General features: G+C 36.1%; 1 protein-coding gene across 5 annotated transcripts in view; it reads right to left on the bottom strand.

The window, feature by feature from the left end:
* Window positions 1–20896, bottom strand: part of BANK1 (B cell scaffold protein with ankyrin repeats 1) — a 301708-nt gene that overhangs the window by 266565 nt on the left and 14247 nt on the right. For all 5 annotated transcript variants that reach the window (XM_039222222.1, XM_039222219.1, XM_039222220.1 and 2 more), the window contains exon 2: window positions 275–673. In XM_039222222.1, coding sequence (XP_039078153.1) covers window positions 275–673 — 399 coding nt within the window. The remainder of the gene's footprint in view (window positions 1–274; window positions 674–20896) is intronic.

Below are 20896 nucleotides of genomic sequence, written 5' to 3'. Positions count from 1 at the left end.
CTGGAGCCTGCTTTGGATTCTGTGTCCCCCTCTCACTCTCCCCCTCCCCATGTTGTCTCTGTCTCTCAAAAAAATAAAATGTTAAAAAATGGAATGTAGCTAAAAATTAAGAACCATCATCCATTTGAGAAAAGTGTAACATACATAGAAATAAAGTTAACTTTCGTTGTTCATTTTCTTTTGTATCCTAATATTGGTTTTCCATTGGTTCAAAAAAGAAGCCCTTTAAATTTCTTAATTATAAAAAAATATAAAGAAGATTTGGCAACACTACCTTTGAATATGATACTCTCGATTACAGCGATGTAATCTTCGGGTTCCTGCTCAGTAGACATCTCCCATCTGCCTCCGGTGATGTTTAATAATTTGTAGAGCTGATCTGAACTCTTCACCCCACACAGCAGAGTAACCATACTTTCTGGTGAATGAAGTATCTTTTCCAGAAACTGACATTTCTTTGGAGTTAGGTCTTTAAGCAGGCTATTTGATAATATCAAAAATTTACATTTGTAAGAGCTTAAACTAAGCAATTCCAGATCCCAAAAAGAGTAGTTCTCCAAGTGATATAACAGGACCGCTTCCCTTTTCACAACATGTAAAAAGACTTCCCTCAAGTACAGAGCCCATTCCTCAGCATCTTCTCCATATATCATTAGGATGTCTTTTGTATTTTCTGGAAAAAGAGAAAATAATGTATTAATTTTGTTATGTTTGAAATGCTAACAGCAGATTATATTACTAACCTCAAATATTTTTACATACTCTTTAGGGAATATAATATTACAGGACCAATAATATAATTCATGTTATCCCCATCACAGTCATACAGGATTAAATTAATCCTTTAAGTCAACACCATTCATGCTTTGTGCAAGTACACTACTCATTGTACCAAAGTGAACCAGGATGCTCAATCGAAATAAAAGAAATCTCATGGTAGGATGAAAAGAATGTTCTGTGGGATTACAGGGAGCTGGGCTACCAGGCACAGCTGTGCCAGTAACCACAAAATTTACCTAGATCACAGTATTTAACTCCTTTGAACTATTGTTTCTTCATCCTCTAACTCAACAGAAAAAATAAATAGGCCCTGCCTAAGGAATCAGATTGTTCTGTGAAGATATGAGAGAATTTACACTCAAGAACATTGAAATCTTTTTTTCAGGCAAAGATGAGTGCGTAAAGATAGGTGACAGAATTTCCATGCTCAGAATACCAAAAAAATAAAAATTTGAAAAAGAAACAAGTTCAATAGCAGAAACCAAATAAGGAGGTACTATACTGCATGTCATAAGTTAAATTTCTTGCTGATGAAATAATCAGAAGGTTGTGACGGGATAGCAGTAATCCTAAACCTCTCCCTGATCCCATAGTCAATACTGATAACGAAACTTGAGTCATCACCAAAACCAGCAGGGTGCTTATGAATCTCTCCCCCATCTGGGGGTGTCTGCAGAAGTAGGAGAGGCCTCTCCACAAGCCAGGGCCCATGGTGAATCAGGAAAGCCAGTCAAATTCCACAAGAACCCAAGTGCATCCTTGGGCAGAGGAGACAGGTCTGGGAGACACCATTTAACAGGTCTCATTAGAGGGGCTCAGTCAGTTAAGTGTCTGACTTTGGCTCAGATCATGATCTCATGGCTCCTGAGTTCGAGCCCCGCATCGGGCTCTGTGCTGACAGCTCACAGAGTCTGGAGCCTGCTTCAGATTCTGGGTCTCCCTGTCTCTGCCCCACCCCCATTCGCACACTATTTCTCTCTTTCAAATATAAATAAACATAACAAAAAAAAAAATAACAGGTCTCATTAGAGACTATAACCCAGACTATAATGCAGGACACTTTGCTTCTCCTCTGCTTTTCCTTAAGGCCATAAAATACTAGACTATCAATTTTGTCAGCCAAATTGTAGCTTGGAAGGAAAAATACAAGTAGCAAAAAAGATAGGGAGGAGAATTTAAAAACAATTTGTCCACACAATGTTAAGCAAACAGGAAGCCTAAACAGAGCTAAGAGAAACACGAGCCAGATGAAAAGATTAGCAACACAAATTTTTAGTTATGGAAAAGATTATGGCAAATAATATTAACAGTGATAATATAACCATAAAAATAATAAAAGTAACACAGCATGCAAAGACTAGTAGATATCATAAGCAGGGGGCAAAATTCCATAAAAGTTATCTATAGTATAAAAAGATCATAGATTAAATAAGACCATAGTTCAAAGACAAGTTGATTTAACTTTTTAAAAAAAGTATCATTTAAAATGATATAAGAGTAAGGAGACAAGCTGAGAGCCAAAACAGTACTACTATCCAGATAATATATAAATTAGAAAAAGCAATAACCAGATTAAACATAGATAATATTTTAATTTCTAGACTAAAAGAAAAGCTTGATTTTTTATAGTAAATGCAAAAAAGAGAACAGGGTGAAAACAGCTGGAGAAAATATGGTATATCTGGGTAAGAGTCAAACAAGGAAAAGGTTCAATATAAAGACAATCTAAAAGCTGAAGTACAAGAGAATAAAAGACACATTAAAATACGTTAAAACATAATTTTAAAAGTCCTTAAAATATAAAGAAAAAGGAATCAGTTCCATGTATCAGTGGGGAATGATCATGTTCTAAGAAAAATTGTTAAGGAAAACCTATCTTGATTAAATTGCCCTAAGGTTTAATGATTATTGTAAAATGTCTCCACATATTCAGGAAGGAAAAGCAAATTACGCAGGAGGAGGAAAATATTAAAATGATCATAGATTTCTTCAGAGCAACTTCAAGCCAAGAATTATAAGAAAATTCTTGCAAAAATAACGTTTTAGTATATCCATACCATCGAATATGATATTGTACAGCAGTGAAAATGAACAGTGCTACATGCAACATGGATGAATCCAAAGACATAATATGGAATGAAAGAAGAAAGAGAGTTTATACTGTATGATTGTATTTGTATGAAGTTCAAAGACAGAAAAACAAAAAGGTCCGTGATGACATAGATAGAATATCTGGGCATAGGATACACGAATGAGAACAGGTATGGGAGAACCTGCCAGGACTCTGGAAATGTCCTTCTCTTGGTCTGAATGCTGTCACACAAAATACACATATATAAAAGCTTATTCATCTGTGTATCTTAGATTGTACAGGTAAGTTATGCTACAATAAAAGAAGTAAAGCATCAAAATAAGAAAGTTCCATGATGACAGGTGTTCAAGAGGCCTAGAGACCAGTGGGGACTTATCACAGGTGAATGGAGAATTTGGGGAGGGAGATCCAGAGGAAATACAGCAACTCTAAGATTATCTCCTCTATTTGAAAAGCTGAGGAAAAAACACAAAGAATAGGAGTTTGACAGTTCTGATAGAACTTTAAAAAAATTCGGGATTGGCATATTACAATCTTTTGCACGTAATGCAAAATGAGCTAATTAGCACAATGAGTTAAAATTAGTTGCAGCAAACAAAACAAACAAAATGCCTGAGAGTTATAAAAGGAAGTAGAATCATTATACACTATTTTGATATAGTGTAAATGTGTATATAATCATTGTCATGGACTAGGTATTTATGTCCTCCCCCAAATTCATGTGTTGAAATCTTAACCCCCAGTGTGATGGTATTTGGACGTGACGCCTTAGGGGGGTGATTAGGTCATGAGGGTGGAGCCCTCATGAATGAGATGAGTGCCCCTGTAAAAGAGGCTCCAGGGAGCTCCCTCGCCCCTCCTGCTGCGTGTGGACACAGAGAGAAGTCAGCAATCTGCATCCTGGAAGAGGGTTACCACTAGAAATCTATCAGCTGACACCCAGATCTCAGACTTACAGCCTCCAGAATTGTGAGACATACGTTTGTTGCTTAGGCCGCCCTGTCTATGGTATCTTATTAGAGCAGCCTAAATGGACTGACCATCATAATAATGTAAAAAATGACTGATTATTTAACTAGAAATTGAGATTTAAATATCAGATAACTAAGATTAAAATCCTCTGGGCACTTGGGTGGCTCAGTCAGTTAGGTGCCTGAGCTTTGATCTTGACTTAGGTCATGATCTCACAGTTTATGGGTTCAAGCCCCACATCAGGCTCTGCACTGAGAGTACAAAGCCTGCTTGGGATTATCTCTCTCTTCATCTCTCTCTGTCCCTCCCCTGCTAGTGCTCACTCTCTCTCTAATCTCTCAAAAATAAATATTTAAAGAAGATTAAAATCCTTATCTAGCACACAACAGAAAACAGATACTAGTTGGAATTAGTAAATCAAAAAGTAGTATGTAGATGTATCTTTTATAAAGATGGACTAGAATAACAAAAAAGAAAAATGTGAAAGAGCTGTGGTTCCTGGGGTTCTATGGGGAATGGAATTGTGATGAGGAGGAGAACAGTGGACCAATGGCTTTCAATACAAACGTTTTATCATTGTTCAATATGCAAGTGAAACCATAATCAAAATTTAAATAACAGGAAAATCTGGGCAACAAATAGAAGAGCCAAAGTAGGGGCGCCTGGGTGGCTCGGTCGGTTAAGCGTCCGACTTTGGCTCACATCATGATCTCACAGTTCGTGGGTTCGAGCTGTCTGTGCTGACAGCTCAGAGCCTGGAGCCTGTTTCCAATTCTGTATCTCCCTCTCTTTCTGACCCTCCCCTGCTCGCTCTCTCTCTCTCAGAAATAAATAAAAAACATTAAAAAATTGTTTAAAAAGAAAAGAAGAACCAAAGTAAACAAAATGGAAATGTGAAAGTTTAACAAAAGAAGACATGGTAAGTTGAATACAAGTACATACAGAACAAAAGCAAGTATCAAGGGGATTATGCTTGCACTACAAAATGCAGATGTTAAACATCTTGAAATAAAAGTAATCATGGAATGGGAAAGCTGAGCATTTGGGGAAAACATAGTATAAAATATTAACCTCATCTTTCATAGAATTTAGTTATTTAATACCTCCTAAGTTCAAAATATGAAGTTAAAAAAATGATCCCATTTGCTAGTTCTGTATCACCATTTTCCCTAAACAGTTATGAATAATTTAGAGTATTCCAAGTAAAGATTTTTATCTGAAAATTAATATGTCCTTCAATTTTACTTTATATTAATTTAAATTATTTTGTTTAAAAAGAGCATATAGAATATGATCTCATTTTTAAACAACCACTCCCCAAGCATCTACTTAAAATCATTCTATTGATTGTTAGCAAGTTATTCAAGGAAGATAAGATCATAAGAGATATATTGCTTTCTTTTTTAAAATCTCTTCCATATTACTTATATTTTTGTAGTAAACTTGTATTCTTTTATAAAACAAAATAATCATCCTTAAAAATCAATTATAAGGTATTATCATGAAGACAAAGAGCAAAACGCCAAAACTCCTATAATCCACAATTACCTTTTTTCTTCTGGATACAAAGGTTGTATTTTCTACAACACTGACATACCAATTAATACTATAACAGTTTGAGACTATTGTATTTTTTTGAATTATCTATGTCTTGTCTCATGATATAAATATTCTCTCCAAGGACAGATGCTTTCTCTTTCAACTCTGATTTCTAAACAATGCCTAGCACAATTTCTTGAATAGATAATCAATGGATTTTTAATACATTTATGTGTACAGAATGAAAAAAGACATCTGGTAGAAAATATGGGAATAATACCCAAGTTGTGTATGAGTCATCAGTGTAGCTCTGTCATTCTCCATATAATGTCTCATTCAGCATGGATGCTAAATAAATACTTGTTGAACAAACACAAACATGGTGCCATAATTCAGTATTTCTATGTTTGAGCAGCAGAAGAGAAGGAGTTTTCTTTCTATTATATGTAGCCAGAGTAAGGTACTATATAGTCATAAAATAATGTGAATGAAGATAAAACTAATGATATAAATTATCAAGTGCTTCAAATAAACTAGGGCTCTATGTGTTTTACATCTATTATTTTACTTTATTCTCAAAATTACCCTATTGAGTAGGTACAAATACTATTCTTGTTTTACAGGTGAGAAAACTGAAGAGGTATTGGAATTAGGACTCCAAAGCAGACAGTCTCACCCTACAGCCTATACCTTTAACTTCTAACAGCTAAGGACACAATAACATTATTTAAAAGACTAAGATAGATTCCTCATAGTGATATGAGTTAGGTTAGTCAATATTTAGCAGTGTATGAGTTAATTTCAAGTATGCAAAGTTTGTGAAAAGTTACTAAGACTCTGGTTTCCTACCAAAGAAAAAGAGGAAATAGAACATACAAAGTACTCCAAGAGTATGGTTATCTATGATGAACTTAACAGAACTTTTTTCCCAACTAAAACTTAATACAATTACAGAACAAGTTATGAGGATTAAGTATCCTCATAAAGTACAGAATGGGTATTCTCATGTTACGTGGTTAGGTATCATACTACCATAGAAAATCAATTCTAGAGACACTCATATCTTTCAAAACTTCCCAAGAAAAAATAGACAGGTAGTCTTTCTTAACACTCTATGACCATTTTATTCTTACGTTGAAATTGAGCCTTCCATGGGGCGCCTGGGTGGCTTAGTCGGTTAAGCGTCCGACTTTCGCTTGGGTCATGATCTCACGGTTCGTGGGTTCGAGCCCCGCGTCGGGCTCGGTGCTGACTGCCAGCTCAGAGCCTGGAGCCTGTTTCAGTCTGTGACTCCCTCTCTCTCTGACCCTCCCCTGCTCAGGCTGTCTCTCTCTCTCTCTCCTAGAAATAAATAAAAATATTTAAAAAAAAAAAAAAAAGAAATTGAGCCTTCCTTTTAAATTTATATTAGACTTACAGTTAGTCAATCATCTCTGTATGACAATTTTCAAGCTTGAATATTAGCATTAAATGCCATCTCTTTCTTCTCTACAGGTAAAATCTTTTCTATCTTTTAATCATTAATTTTCCTCAATTATGAGTTACTGAGAATTTCCAGGTACCAGGCATGTTGCTAAGCCTGTAACATGTATTGCTTCATTTAATATCAATAAAATAGCCTGTTATTCTTATTTTACTGGCGATCACACTGAGCCTTAGAGAGGTTAAGTAACTTGTCGGGACCACAAAGACAGCAATTTGTCCTTGTGATGCCTTCCAATCTTTTTTTTTTTTTTTTTTTTTAAAGATGTTGAGTCAAAATGCAAAAGTTAATCAAAGGCCTTTTCATAGACGTGGTTTTCTTTTTTCTTATCAAGCTTGTCCTTGAGTAACATTTGGAGTAACAATAGTTCTCTGTTTATTCTCAAGAGGCACTTACTGGCCTTTGTTTTACATACTTGAAATAATCAAGCCTAAATCATCATTTGCTAACTTAAGGGGGATTATTGTCATTAACATTGGCCGACTTTTATAGGCTCTGCAATAAAAAAATGGTGAATCTGAAATACAGAGACACAAAATTTTCATTCCTGGAAAGCTTCATCAAAACAAAAGGAAATTGCTTTTGAAGATTCAATTAAGGTCTCTAAATAAATTATTTAAAATGTAAATCTCCAGTCTAGCAATGTGAGGTAAATGACAGCATTATACAATGTAGGAATAGAGTAGAACCACATTAATTTTTATAAATTTACTCTAAAGTGTTCTTTCAGATTCTATGATTATGCCTCTTATTTATCCTACAAAATGCTATGACAAATTTTTTAACTTAAAGGAAATTTGTATTGATAACTGATATCAATACTTGCTTTTGCACTGAGAGCAGATTATACTACGTGTTGCCAAAAGAATAAGACTGATTGATCATGAATCAAAATTCTTCTTATTACATATGCACCATTTCAAATGGCAGGCTTTCTTCTTTTTGAAGAAGATCCCATCTCTTACCGACGTCTATGCATAATGAAGACTGCATAATGCATCTTTTCAATATTATAGTTTTCTACCTGGTGACCAAAGTGCAGGAAAAATGGAGCAGAAAAATTATAAAGAAATGACTGATGGTCATAATGGACTCAGTAGTGATAACACAAACATTAATCTTGATTTAATTACACACAAATATCATACTCAAAATTTATAGTAAGTGTAACCTAATTTGTCTTATGTTCGAACTTTGTACTCTAACTGGTACAACAAGGGAACAAATGGGGGATGGGGATTTTTCAGACATTAATGTAGTAAAACACCCTATAGCTCATGTTTCTCCTCTATCTAGGAAAGTTGGTTAATTTCACTTATTCACAGTGACAAAAAATATCGGGTGTTTTCTGTATATATCTGTGTAGCAGATGCCACTAACGTACATTCCACATCTTCCTGGCCCAAAGGCTACAGCTTAGCTGTCAGCTGTTAAGCACATGAACAATTTCCAACCTCTGCTTTGCTGCCTGACGACTTGCTCTGATCAGGAGTTGTGTCAGGCTGGTAGCACCAAGGTGCTCGGGATTTAGGGGCAGGAGGGCAGGAAGGGCTGGGAGGCAAACCTCAGTCAGTGAGGGATGGAAACCAGTATGTAAGTCACACCTTTCCCATCCTTCAGTGGGACAATTCTGAGGTTTGTTCTACACAGTAATTACAGGGTCCTCAGTGATGCTGAACTGTAATTGTCTATTGTGTTATTCTGCTGATTAATATGCACATCATTGATTTTTCTCTCCTTGTCTTACATGCCCTATTTTTTCACTAGTGCTTCCTGGGCTCATTCTCTAAATCAACTACTTCCATTCATGTCCACTTCTCAGAGTTTTCTTCAGGGAAAATTGCTCTCTCTTACTCTCTCTCTCCTCATATAAATATATGTGCGTTTATATGTTTATGTATATAGTTTATAAAGGCAGTTCTTCCTTTCAAATACAGGAAGGTACCAACACATCATTTTAAGATTATGCTTTTCAGCTAAGATAAAGAACCAACAGGGAAGGCTATTTTTATACAAATGCAGAAGCTTCCTCTTTCTTCTTCCTGTTAAGATGCAACCAAATGCTTTTGTGCTTCACAAAATAACCTTGTAAGATAATTTTTTGTTCTTTTTTTGTAAACAATGCATGGTGTTAACTGTTACAGGATTATTTTGCAAAGAGCTCCCACCCTTCATATATAAACTGCAAATGTTCAACTCCACCACCTCTATCAGTTTTAATCTCTGAAATGGATTGTTAATAGTTTATTATAAAAATTATAAACATAAAGGATTCTGTATCTGTGAGCCAATTTTAAAATATTTCTAACTCACTGTGCAGATCTGTGGCATTCTATTTCTGCAAGGTCCATATCCTTTCCTTCCTTTTATGGCCATTACTATCGGTTATTGAATCTAAGGCAACACTGACCATAAGACAGGCTATTACTTGATATTCCTTTAGGAAAAGAAAACTGTGATCAAATGAACCATAATAGACTATAAATTGTAAGATGAATTCTGATTTCAGGGAATCTGACTAGCCCCAAACAAACAAACAAAACACATTGTCAGAATTAATTAAATATGGTATTAGTATCATCTCACACAGTCTCAAGTCTTCTTATTTCTCCAATTCACCCTCAAGAATAATCTCCTTAGGACCTGGATATTGCTTATGATCTGTACAGACTGATTCCTCCTCTATGATTTACATTACCCAGGCTCCCATGCCCACGCCCAATGGAAAGCACTGTCAGAACATTAGAAGGTGAGAGAAAAGAATGACAGGGTTAATGATGGGCCCTCTCACTCATGTCCACATTCTAATTTTTTTGACAGTAGCTACTTTCTTTCATGGCCCTCATTTCTGTGGCTTTTCTTCCTTGGCTCCAGTTTTCACAGACCTCTAGCAACCAGCTTCCCTCACCTTTCTCACAGGGGTGTTAAAGGATTCCTGCTGTTAGTCTTCCAATACTTACCTATCCCTGCTTGAGTTCTTCAGTCCTGCACATGTTAATAAATAATCCCTTCAGCAATTTTTTTTCAGTTAAAATTTTTGATGGTGACATCTGTTTTCTGCTGGGACCCTAATAATTACAAGTACAAGGAGTGGCTGTAGGAAATAGATTCTATGAGATGGATTTCAGAATTGCATTGCTCTCATATTGCAGAGAATACAAGAACCATAATAGACTATAAATTGTAATAATAGGCTATAAATTTTCCCCTTGCCAAGGAAAAATAATAGATGGCAACATATGGCATACAGAAGCAACATAATGACTCTGTTTTTTACCAGAGATGATTTGGTATGGACTGCCAATGGAGGGAAAAGCTTTTGGAGATCAAGTGTCTATGGAATTTAGTTAATATGGTGGCAACAGGGATTACCGAGATGGGAAGAGGAGCGTATAATAGCTTTTTTGACTGTCCTGTACAGCAGGCATATGCACAGACAGGGTTACCACTCCAATAGCAGGCACACCGCTACAAGATCCTGAAAGTAAGCTGAGGACACGGAGAAAGTGTGGAATCATAAGACTGGGGACAGAGATGAGGCTGAGAACTTTAAACTCCCAAGCATGTTTGGATCATTTACTGAGGGAACCTGTGTTCCCTTGTAAAAAACAAACAAAACTAAAACTAAATCAAAAAGAAAAAGTTTAAGAACGTTACCTGAGGCAACTGCCTTACAAATGTCAACTTTTCTCAGCACTTATGCCAACACCCTTCACTGACAGCCCATAAGATCAATAACTAGAGTTAGATCCCATAAGTAAAAGGAATTCTAGAACAACTATATCACACACAAAAATTATTAGAGAATCTTGCCAATATGTATCAACATGGGTCCGGAAAGCGCATATAGAATAGATTTTAAGAGTTGCTAGACCAAGGGCAGCAGAAGAGAAGATTGAATCTGACTCAGTTCATTGATATGGTTGTATTCATACAGGATTCAGAATTTAATGTGCTATCTCAAGTGTCTGGGGTGGCATTAAAAGCCTATTAGAATGGATAATTAAAGCTTAGCCTCCATGACTATGGAGTCAGTGTGACTAGATTGTCACAACTTGCCTTCTATCATGGAAAAAAGGGGTCAAGAGGCAGATTTTTTTCTGTAAACAGCTAGACAGTAAATACTTTAGGCTTTGTAGGCCACAGAGAATATCTTCTTTTTCTTTCTCTCTCTACCGTCCTGTTCCACCTCCTTTATACACACACACACACACACACACACACATAGCCTTTTAAAGGTGTAAAAACTAGGGGTGCCTGGGTGGCTCAGTCAGTTAAAGGGTCCGACTCTTGGTTTCAGCTCAGATCTTGATCTCACAATTCCTGAGATCAAGCCCTGTATCAGGCTCTCTCCTGACAGCATGGAGCTGCTTGGGATTCTCTTCTCCTCTCTCTCTCTCTCTCTCTCCTTCTCTCTCTCCTCCCCTCCGCTCCTCCCTTGTGCTCTTTCTCTCTCTAAATAAATAAACTTAAAAAAAAATAAAAGTGTAAAAACTATTCTTAGCCAACAAACTGTTCACAAATAGGTATGTTGCCTAATGGCTCTAGTTCACTGACCATTGCTCTACTCTGACATCCTCCTCACTAAACATTAAGAAATTCAATCATAAAAACTGTGATATCTGTCCTATATAGCCTGGACATGATGATAACAATTGGACCTTTGAATTGAACTTCTTTATGTCAATGAGGAATAATGCAGTCTGTACTGGTAGAGAATGAATGGCAGCATTTAGTCATTAGAGACAATTTAAGTTATCAACATATTTTTCACTGCAGAGATCTGTTGTGTTAAATAATTGATCTGAAGGTCCGTATGAATGAAATATATGTATAGCCTATGAAGCTTCAATTTTACTTTTATAAACAAAACAATTCTAGATTTGGGTGCAGAAAATGACTTATGTTGCAATAGTAGAGCTCCACAGCCTTCTGCTATCTGGTTTATAGATTCAGAGCACTTTGAATGGGGGAAGGCTAAGTCCCTTTGAGAAAGGATTGTTTTATGTTGTTAAACTTATATACTATGAATCTTCCTCCAAGCATTCTGCCCCCACTCAAGACCTCCAGCCATGTGTGCTGGTGTAAAAGGAATACCCATATCTCTTAGTGCTTATTAGTTACCAATCTAACTAGTAAGTTAGAAGAAAGAAGAGTGGAAAAGAATATGCTCATTTCAGAATTAAAATATACAAATGAGGTTACTACTTTAGAAAACATTAAGAAGACATACAGAGGGCCAATAAATACATGAAATCATCAGGGAAATGCAAATCAAAACTACAATGAGGTATCAACTCACATCTGTCAGAATAGAAAAAATCAACACACAAGAAACAACAAGTGCTGGCAAGGATGTGGAGAGAAAGTAACCCTCATGCACTCTTGGTGGGAATGCAAACAGGTGCAGCCATTGTGGAAAACACGATGTTCCTCAAAAAGCTGAAAACAGAACCCACGATCCAGGGTATTTACCCAAAAAATATAAAGACACAAATTCAAAGGGATATATACACTCCTATGTTTATTGTAGCATTATTTACAATATCCAAATTATGGAAGCAACCAAAGCGTCCATCGACTGATGAATGGATAAAGAAGATGGGGTATATATACACAGTGGAATATTATTCAGCCACAAAAAAACATGAAGTCTGGTCATTTGCAACATCATGGATGGAGCTAGAGGGTTTAATGCTAAGTGACATAAGTTAGAAAAAGACAAATGCCATATGATTTCACTCATAGTCATATGTGAAATTTAAGAAACAAAACAAATGATCAAAGGGAAAACAGAGAGAGAGGAAACAGAGGAACAGAAATGTTAACTATAGAGAACAAACTCTAGGGTACTGGGGGGGATGGGTTAAATAGGTGATGGGGGTTAAGGAGTGCATTGTTACACGCGTTGTCATGGGAACTGAGTAATGTACAGAACTGTGGAATCACTATATTGTACACTTGAAACTAATGTAACACCGTATGCTCACAATATTGGAATTAAAATAAAAAATTTAAAACATATCTGGGAAACATAAACCTACAAGTTACTTTCTTCCATGCAATGATACCCTTATATTCTTGTGATTTACATAAAGAAAAGACTTATTTGCATTCATGTTTCCTAGTTTTTTTCCTATGTAATTAGAGCAGTATAACAAGTATAATTAGGCAGTATAAGCAACACCACACTGGTGATCAACAAATCCTTGCTGAATATTTGCTAGAGTCACAATAGGCTCAAGGTTTTATCAGGTTTTAAATGGTTGTAAGAAAATTCATCTTGGAAATATCTAGCCCTGTGGCAAAGCACTTTCCACAAACATTCAAAGTTCATTTCAAAGAAAAGCATATAATTAAACAAACTTAGGGTAGTCAAGATAGAGATCTCAAAGACACAAAACAGAGATATCCTTGAGGAATTATGTCCCTAAACTGAATTTACATAAATATATGGCTTGTCAATTACATAGAAAAGTAAACTAAAAATTAATTTCATTTTAGATTGGACCTCAATAACTAAGCCTATAAAAGATAAATCTGTTAAGAAATTAGTAAAAATTTTAAAAAATATGTTCAGAATGGCAACTCCCTAAACAGTAACTAAGCTATTTAAAACATGTTTTAAACTCTATTGAAAATTATATGCCCATATTACCTAACCCTAAAAACGTATGAAGACAGGATATGACACAAATCTAAATTAGTCACTAATAATTTCAGTGGCTCTCTAATCTAAAAGTTGAATCTTCTTTACATGACCAAGAGATGCTAGTGAGGATCAGCATTCAGGATAAGCCTGCAATTGGTATCCCAGTCCTTACTTATAGTTATTTTGTTAAGCTTCTGTAGCATACAAGGACATATGTTCTTTTTTTTCTAATATTTTTATTCATTTCTAGGAGAGAGAAAGAGAGAGACAGGATGAGCAGGGGAGGGTCAGAGAAAGAGGGGGATACAGAATCTGAAGCAGGCTCCCGGCTCTGAGCCAGCAGTCAGCACAGAGCCCGACGCGGGGCTCGAAGCCACGAACCGCGAGATCATGACCTAAGTGAAAGTCGGAAGCTTAACCGACTAAGCCACCCAGGCGCCCCAAGGGCATATGCTCTTGACAGCTCCTGGTCTATGGTTCAAGCTCTTCTGTGTTGGGTGGGTAACTCTGAAATTTCCTGTTACAAACTCACAGATATACACCTCATTAGCTAGTGCCAAGTCTATGAATAACAAAGGCAATATCTGATTTCCCCTCTGCCTTATTTTGTTTTAGTTCTTTTTATAAAAAATTTTTAATGTTTCTTTATTTTTGAAGGAGAGAGAGACCAAGTATGAGTGGAGAGGGGGAGAGAGAGAGAGAGAGAGAGAGAGACAGAATCCGAAGCAGGCTCCAGGTTCCAAGCTGTCAGCACAGAGCCCGATGCGGCGCTCGAACTCACGAGCTGTGAGGTCATGACCTGAGCCAAAGCCAGACACCCAAACGACTGAGCCACCCAGACGCCCCTGTTTTATTTCTTGATTGTTTAACAACTTAAGGACTGAAAAGCGGTATTTGTTCCATCCCCACCACCATCCCCAACTGAAGTCTCTGAATTTTCTTTACTGGAAAGTGGCTTAACACTTAATTATAACTGCGACATATTTCAAAGGAACTGAAATTCCATTCAATACTAATAAATATAAAAAGGGCATTCATGTTACTTTTATGGTATATACTTTTTATTCATAGTGTTACAGTTTTAAGAATAGGTTTTATTTTTAACTGAATTGAAGTCAAAAACAATATTTTTACTCTTAAAACATAAGCTAGAATGTTTGAGAGATGTGCCCAAGATCACACTCAGGGCTTAAATTCACATCGACTCCCAACTCTGGCTTGGGTATCAAGCCATAGCACAGGCAATATTCTTGAAAAAATGAATTAAACTGCAGCCCTTTCCTTGAGGTTCCCAATGGGTAAGAGCATATGATCAGTTGATCAGATTAAAAAGAGAATTAACTTTAGGTACACTGGCAAATCTAATTTTGCTGTCCTAGTTCTAAGCAAGAGAAAATTGTGTTGATATTCCCTTGTTTCTTTGCTCTATCTCACTTCCCATTTCTACCTCTTATTTCCAAAACAAGATGATGGCAGTGGTGGGGGCAGGGAAAGGTACAGTTAATCATGGCTTGAGAATAAGGACCAAATAGTTTCTTTTTCTTTGTGAATTCTTTTTATGAACTTTAGGGAAGATCTAACTGTGCAAATGAATGCTGTTCAGTCTCTATTACTAAAGTATATAAATCAAGGGCATGGCAAATATACTCCATGTCCTCAAATTCTAATGAAATCTTGCATTCTAATTACATAGGCAAATATTTGATTATTATTTAAACACTAATGTCTTTCAACCGTTTTTGTTATGTGTCGAATTGCATATGATGTCATAATATGAGAATATAACTGAGTCAGAACACACCTTTAGCAAAACCCTCTTTGGGAAGTGGATCTCACAGCCAGCCTACTATGGGGATTGGAAAATACCTTAGAAATGGCTATATAATAGGGATATGTACATACTAAAATAAAAAAGAGGAGAGTTTTCTACTCATTTGTTGAAAGTAACACCAGCAAGCATGTAAAACCCCACCCCTTCCTGATGTCTGCATCCTCTGTGACCATTCGTGACTAAAAGGGAAATAGCAGACCTAGCAAAGTGTGTCTCCTACCACTCCCAGAAGCAACCCAAGGCCTCCTGGGCCCTATACTCTTGGTAAACATGACTTCTGGGTAGAGCTCACACAACAGCAAAGAACCAAAACCCTGGGCACCTCTAGAAATGTCCTCATCCTTGTTAAGCATTTGATAAGAGCTACACTGCTCTGTTGTGACTCCATTCTCTTCTCATAATGTGGTCAAGGGCTTACTTGTATCAGAGCCACTTGGGGAGCTTGATAGAACCAGAAGTGGGATTGGGGCCCAGGAAAGATGAACTTTGTTACATCCACAGTATAACAAAGTATCCAAGCATCTCAGTAATTCTTAGGTCCACTCAAGTTTGAGAATAACTGTAGTCTTTTTTTATACAGACAATACTTCTAGTACCATATTTGATGACTACACTTAGTTATTATCTCTAAAATCTTGCTAATGTATAAAAACACAAGAGTTTAGTCTTTTTTTAAAAAAAAATTATGTTTTATTTATTTCTGAGAGAGAGAGAGAGAGAGAGAAAAACCATGAACAGGGGAGGGTCAGAGAGAGAGGGAGATACTGAATCTGAAACAGGCTCCAGGCTCTGAGCTACTGTCAGCACAGAGCCTGATGCGGGGCTCAAACCCACAAACCATGAGATCATGACCTGAGCCGAAGTCGGCAGCTTAACCGACTGAGCCACCCAGGCACCCCGATTTTAGTCTTTTCTAATGAGGAAAAAAAATCCAAATGGCTTATGCTGTTTATTAAGGAATGAATGCATATGTATAATTCGATTAACTAAAATCATTAACTTGCTCAAAATCTGCCTTATTTCACCAAGGTGATTTTGTTTGTCACATGAGGGCCAAATTCTTTGTTTCCAGACAAGGAACACAATATTTGAAATTACATACCTAAGATTCAGGTTGTAATTCTAAAGTTAATATTGTGTTTGTGATTAATTGTCCAAAACTATATAAAGTAATATAGACTGTGATTTTGGGCAGGGGATTTAAGCCATATGTGGTTAAATAAAATCAATTTTAAGAGTATTCCACTTCACACTTTTATAAAAATTGTTTTACTATTATTAATTACCATGCTCCAGGTGCCATATTAGGAAAATTAACAGCCCAGAAGTCGGGCACCAGCCTGGTTACAAAAGCCAAAGCTACAAAAATTAATGTTCAATTACTTTACCCATGGCTGATACTTTGCACCAGATTAAATACTAACCTCTATTCTGAATTGAAATAATGAAGCATAGGGAATTCCTGATGGGGCTATTTTCATTCATATTTGACATTTGGAAATATTTAATAAAATCTATGCATGAATTCTTTAAAAATGTGAACTTTCAGACAAGGAAATATGATTTTAGAGTATGAAGAACCAGAAAGAATTTTTACAACTGTTTCTACATTTCTTCTTTCCTACTAAAATGTATAAGGAGAAGCTTTACATCATATAAAGTTTTAAAGATAGAGCTACCAAGAATATATGAAAATAAATGTTTTAAATTTATTCCTAACTTTAGTAATCCATTTTATTTATTGAATCAGCTTGCTTAATTACTTGCATTTAAACACAAGGTAGAGAAATAGCTATCCAAATACTGAATTTTCCCCTATTTTTTCTGAGTGTGTAAAAAATAAGATACTATTAACATTTAAAAGTTTCAATGCTTGAACTTGAGGAATTCTTATATTTTAATGTAGTTTACAATTGCAAAAAAAATTGAAAATCACCAACAGGCTTAAAAAATATATAGAGAGAGATGAAGGATGCCAGTTCATTCATTGGAAATTATTGACACTTTCAGACAATTATATTTAACAGTTAATCATACCTACCCTTCTTTATCCTCTCTTCACTGCTCTAACATTATCTTTGCTTTAATTTACTTTAAAAAATTTTTTTAATTCAAGTTAGTTAACATGCAGTGTTTTATATATACATGTGATTCAGCAATTCCATACATCACCTGGTACGTATCACCACAAGTGCACTCCTTAATCTCCACCACCTATTTAAACTCTTCTAACATTTTACAGTCTCATTCATTGTTTGGATTTTCAGATCAAGCATTTTGAAATTTAGCAGGATAATTTACCATAATCATCCATAAGTATAATAATGATGACAAAAGCACCTCAATATCAATCCCCTAACCATTTATATCTTTTCATATATTTACTTAATAATCATCTGTTTATTATTATTATTATTTGGATTATTATTATCCAAAAATTTGTTCAGATTTTAAGAGATGTAAAGATTATGAAACACAATTCCTGCCCTTAAAGGAACTTACAGACTATGAAAAAGAACTGGATTTTTACCTTAATTCAATAAGATAATATGCTTATTATCATATTGCATTAAGATCTGTAGTTGAAGACTCTTCTAACTTTATTTATCCTAGGGTTAGTACAAAAGTATTATCTTGGAAATAAAGTATCGATAAATCGTTCAGTATCACAAAATGCAGAATTGAATGCTTACAACTTGAAAAGATTTAATTTTAAAAAGTGTCTCTTCTACATAAAAAATGGAAAATGTATCATGAATTAATGTGCAAATCACATTGAACATTACAAAACCATATATACATTGTGAGCTTTTTCATGTATGCACACACACTCAAATAATTCAAGATACATATTATCAACACTTACTTCTGAGGGAAAAACTGTGATATATTATAATTCTATTCTTATTCTCTATTTGTCAATGTTTTACAATGCACGTATATTACTTTCCTAAGAAAATATCCTTAAAAGTTATTCCATATGGTTCAACGCATGGCTAACCAGCCTGGCTCCAACCAAATTTTTATCATTAGGAGAAAATAGTCTCAAAATAATTCCCTACTACAGCTAAAAATGGTTCATGTTCAGATATTAAACTCGGTGGGGCCATAAAATAATATTAGTGACCTTTCATAAAAAGTGCACATCTAAATCAGTTGTCTTTCAGAGCGTCTTTGCCCTTTGAGGGGTTGGGACAGAAAAAGCTTTATGTAATGGAAGCAGATGGCACCTAGCACTAAGCCTAGAAGAAGTTTAGCCAAATATTTCACAACAGTTTTCACTCCTCAGCCTGGTTAAGCTGCTTCAGTTTCTTAGCCTGAAAATAAATCTAGATACTGATCCCTAATTCCTCGAGATAGAATCTGAAGCCTGTGTATCAGACTAGGTCATGGCATTCGGCAGTCATTGGTGAGGACAAGCAGGGATTATGACAATGATGATGATAATTCTAACAAAGGCTTCCTAAATGGAGCTATAGCGCCTAAAATGTGCCAGTGGCTGTTCTGGTGTTTCATAAGAATTAACTTCTTTTAACCTCACAACAACCCAGTGAACAAGAGTTCTTCTTATCCCATTTTGCACTCACGGTGCCTGAGGCACTGCGAAAGTAAATACCTTACCGAAGCTCACATATCTGTGCTAGGCAGAACTGTAATAGCAACAGGACACAGTAGCATTAACGATAAGGATTATTAAACTGGTAAAAACCCTGAACGTGAACAAAAGATACTGGGACTTTTCTTTTTTATTTCACTCTAGAAACAACAGTGAACTCCAGAGAGATGTTTCAATAATGAATACGTATAAATCTTGCCAAGGATGACAACCTAAGGGTAATATTGCTATGCTCTTTAGATTTTATAAAAGCTTTATTTCCTCATGGTTACATCTAGGATTTTAACTCGACTGATGGTGTGTGAACTGTCTGATGTATACGGCCCTAACTGTGATATTCATGTGACTCTTTGCCCTTGTGGTGTCCACATGTGTTTAAAAATCTGTATTCATTTCCTGTTGCTGCTGTGTAAAATTACCACAAGCTTTGTGGCATAAAGCAGCACAAATTAATTATCTGACAGTAGTAAAGGTTAGAAGTCTGAAACCGGTCTCACTAGGCTAAAAGCAAGACATCAGCAGGGCTCTGTTGCTCTGAAGGCCTTAAGAAAGAATCCACATACTTGCATTTTCCAATCCCTAGAAGCCATCCACAGTTCCTGGCTAATGTCCCCTTTCCTCCATTTTCAAGCCAGGAAAATCGGGCTGAGTCTTTCTCATGCAATCATGTGTCTGGTTCCCCTCTTCTGTCTCTCTCTTTCACTTATAAGGATCCTTGGGATTACACTGGGCTGCCTGGATAATCCAGGATAATCTCCCCAATCTCAGGGTAAACTGATTAACAATCTGATTTCCATCTACAACCTTAATTCCTGTTTTTCTATGTAAGTTAACATACTCACAGCTCCAGAGATTAGGACAGAAACACCTTTGGGGAGCCACTATTCCATCTACCAGACAACAGAACACTACTGTAAACTCTAGTTCCTTTTCTTCCTTTCTTAAAGTCTTCTGAAATAAAACGGATATATGTACAAGTATACTTTCTTTTTTTTTTTTTTTTTTTAAATGTTTTATTTCTAGGAGAGAGAGAGAGACAGCGTGAGCAGGGGAGGGTCAGAGAGAGAGGGAGTCACAGACTGAAACACGCTCCAGGCTCTGAGCTGGCAGTCAGCACAGAGCCCGACGCGGGGCTCGAACCCACGAACCGTGAGATCATGACCTAAGCGAAAGTCGGATGCTTAACCGACTAAGCCACCCAGGCGCCCCAATATACTTTCTGCTCCTCCTCACCAAATACTTGCAGGATAACTCTGACTAGTTTAAATGATCATTGTTTATATTTCTCATTGAGTCAAAGTAAATGATACAATAGAAGAATTTTCTAAGAGTCTATTAGGAGGGGGTGACAATTCCTTTGAGGATTCAAAGCATTAGGCAGATGCAAATTATTAGCCCTGCATCTTTAGAGTACTCTTTATTGCAGGCATTTTCAGTATATTTTGATCACATCTGTATTACAGCTTTGATGATTTTAAATATCCTAATGGCCTTCATTAAAGATTGTTTTTCTAGCATTATGTTGTAGATATTTTACTTCCTATTATTTCATTCATGTCCAAGGACCGTGAAAGCAGCAAAACTTTCTAAATGTTTACAATTATTAGATAGAAACTGTTGCCATCTATTCTATCCCTTGTAAATAATGTTTCCATGTTGACCTACTAATGGGTAACCATATCACCTTTTATGCTGCTCATTTTCTATTAACATGTCTTTCTTATACATGGCTACTTCATTGACTATAAAAACAGAAATGTCCATATGGGAGGATGCTTTTCTAACATGGGTGTACTCCTGTGTTTGTGTGAGAACCAAATGAGTTCATTTCAGAGAGTTATAGAGTGGCTAGTAGACCAGGCTTTGGAGTCAGGTTGTCTTGGAATCCAAATTCAGCCAGCCTCAAGCAACTAATTAAACTCTCTGACCTT

Source organism: Hyaena hyaena, unplaced genomic scaffold, assembly GCF_003009895.1.
Source record: "Hyaena hyaena isolate Hyena2069 unplaced genomic scaffold, ASM300989v1 scaffold_1084, whole genome shotgun sequence".
NCBI classification, from domain to species: Eukaryota; Metazoa; Chordata; class Mammalia; order Carnivora; family Hyaenidae; genus Hyaena; species Hyaena hyaena.
The sequence above is the reverse complement of the archived record's forward strand: the minus strand, read 5'-3'. Positions and strand labels throughout refer to the sequence as shown.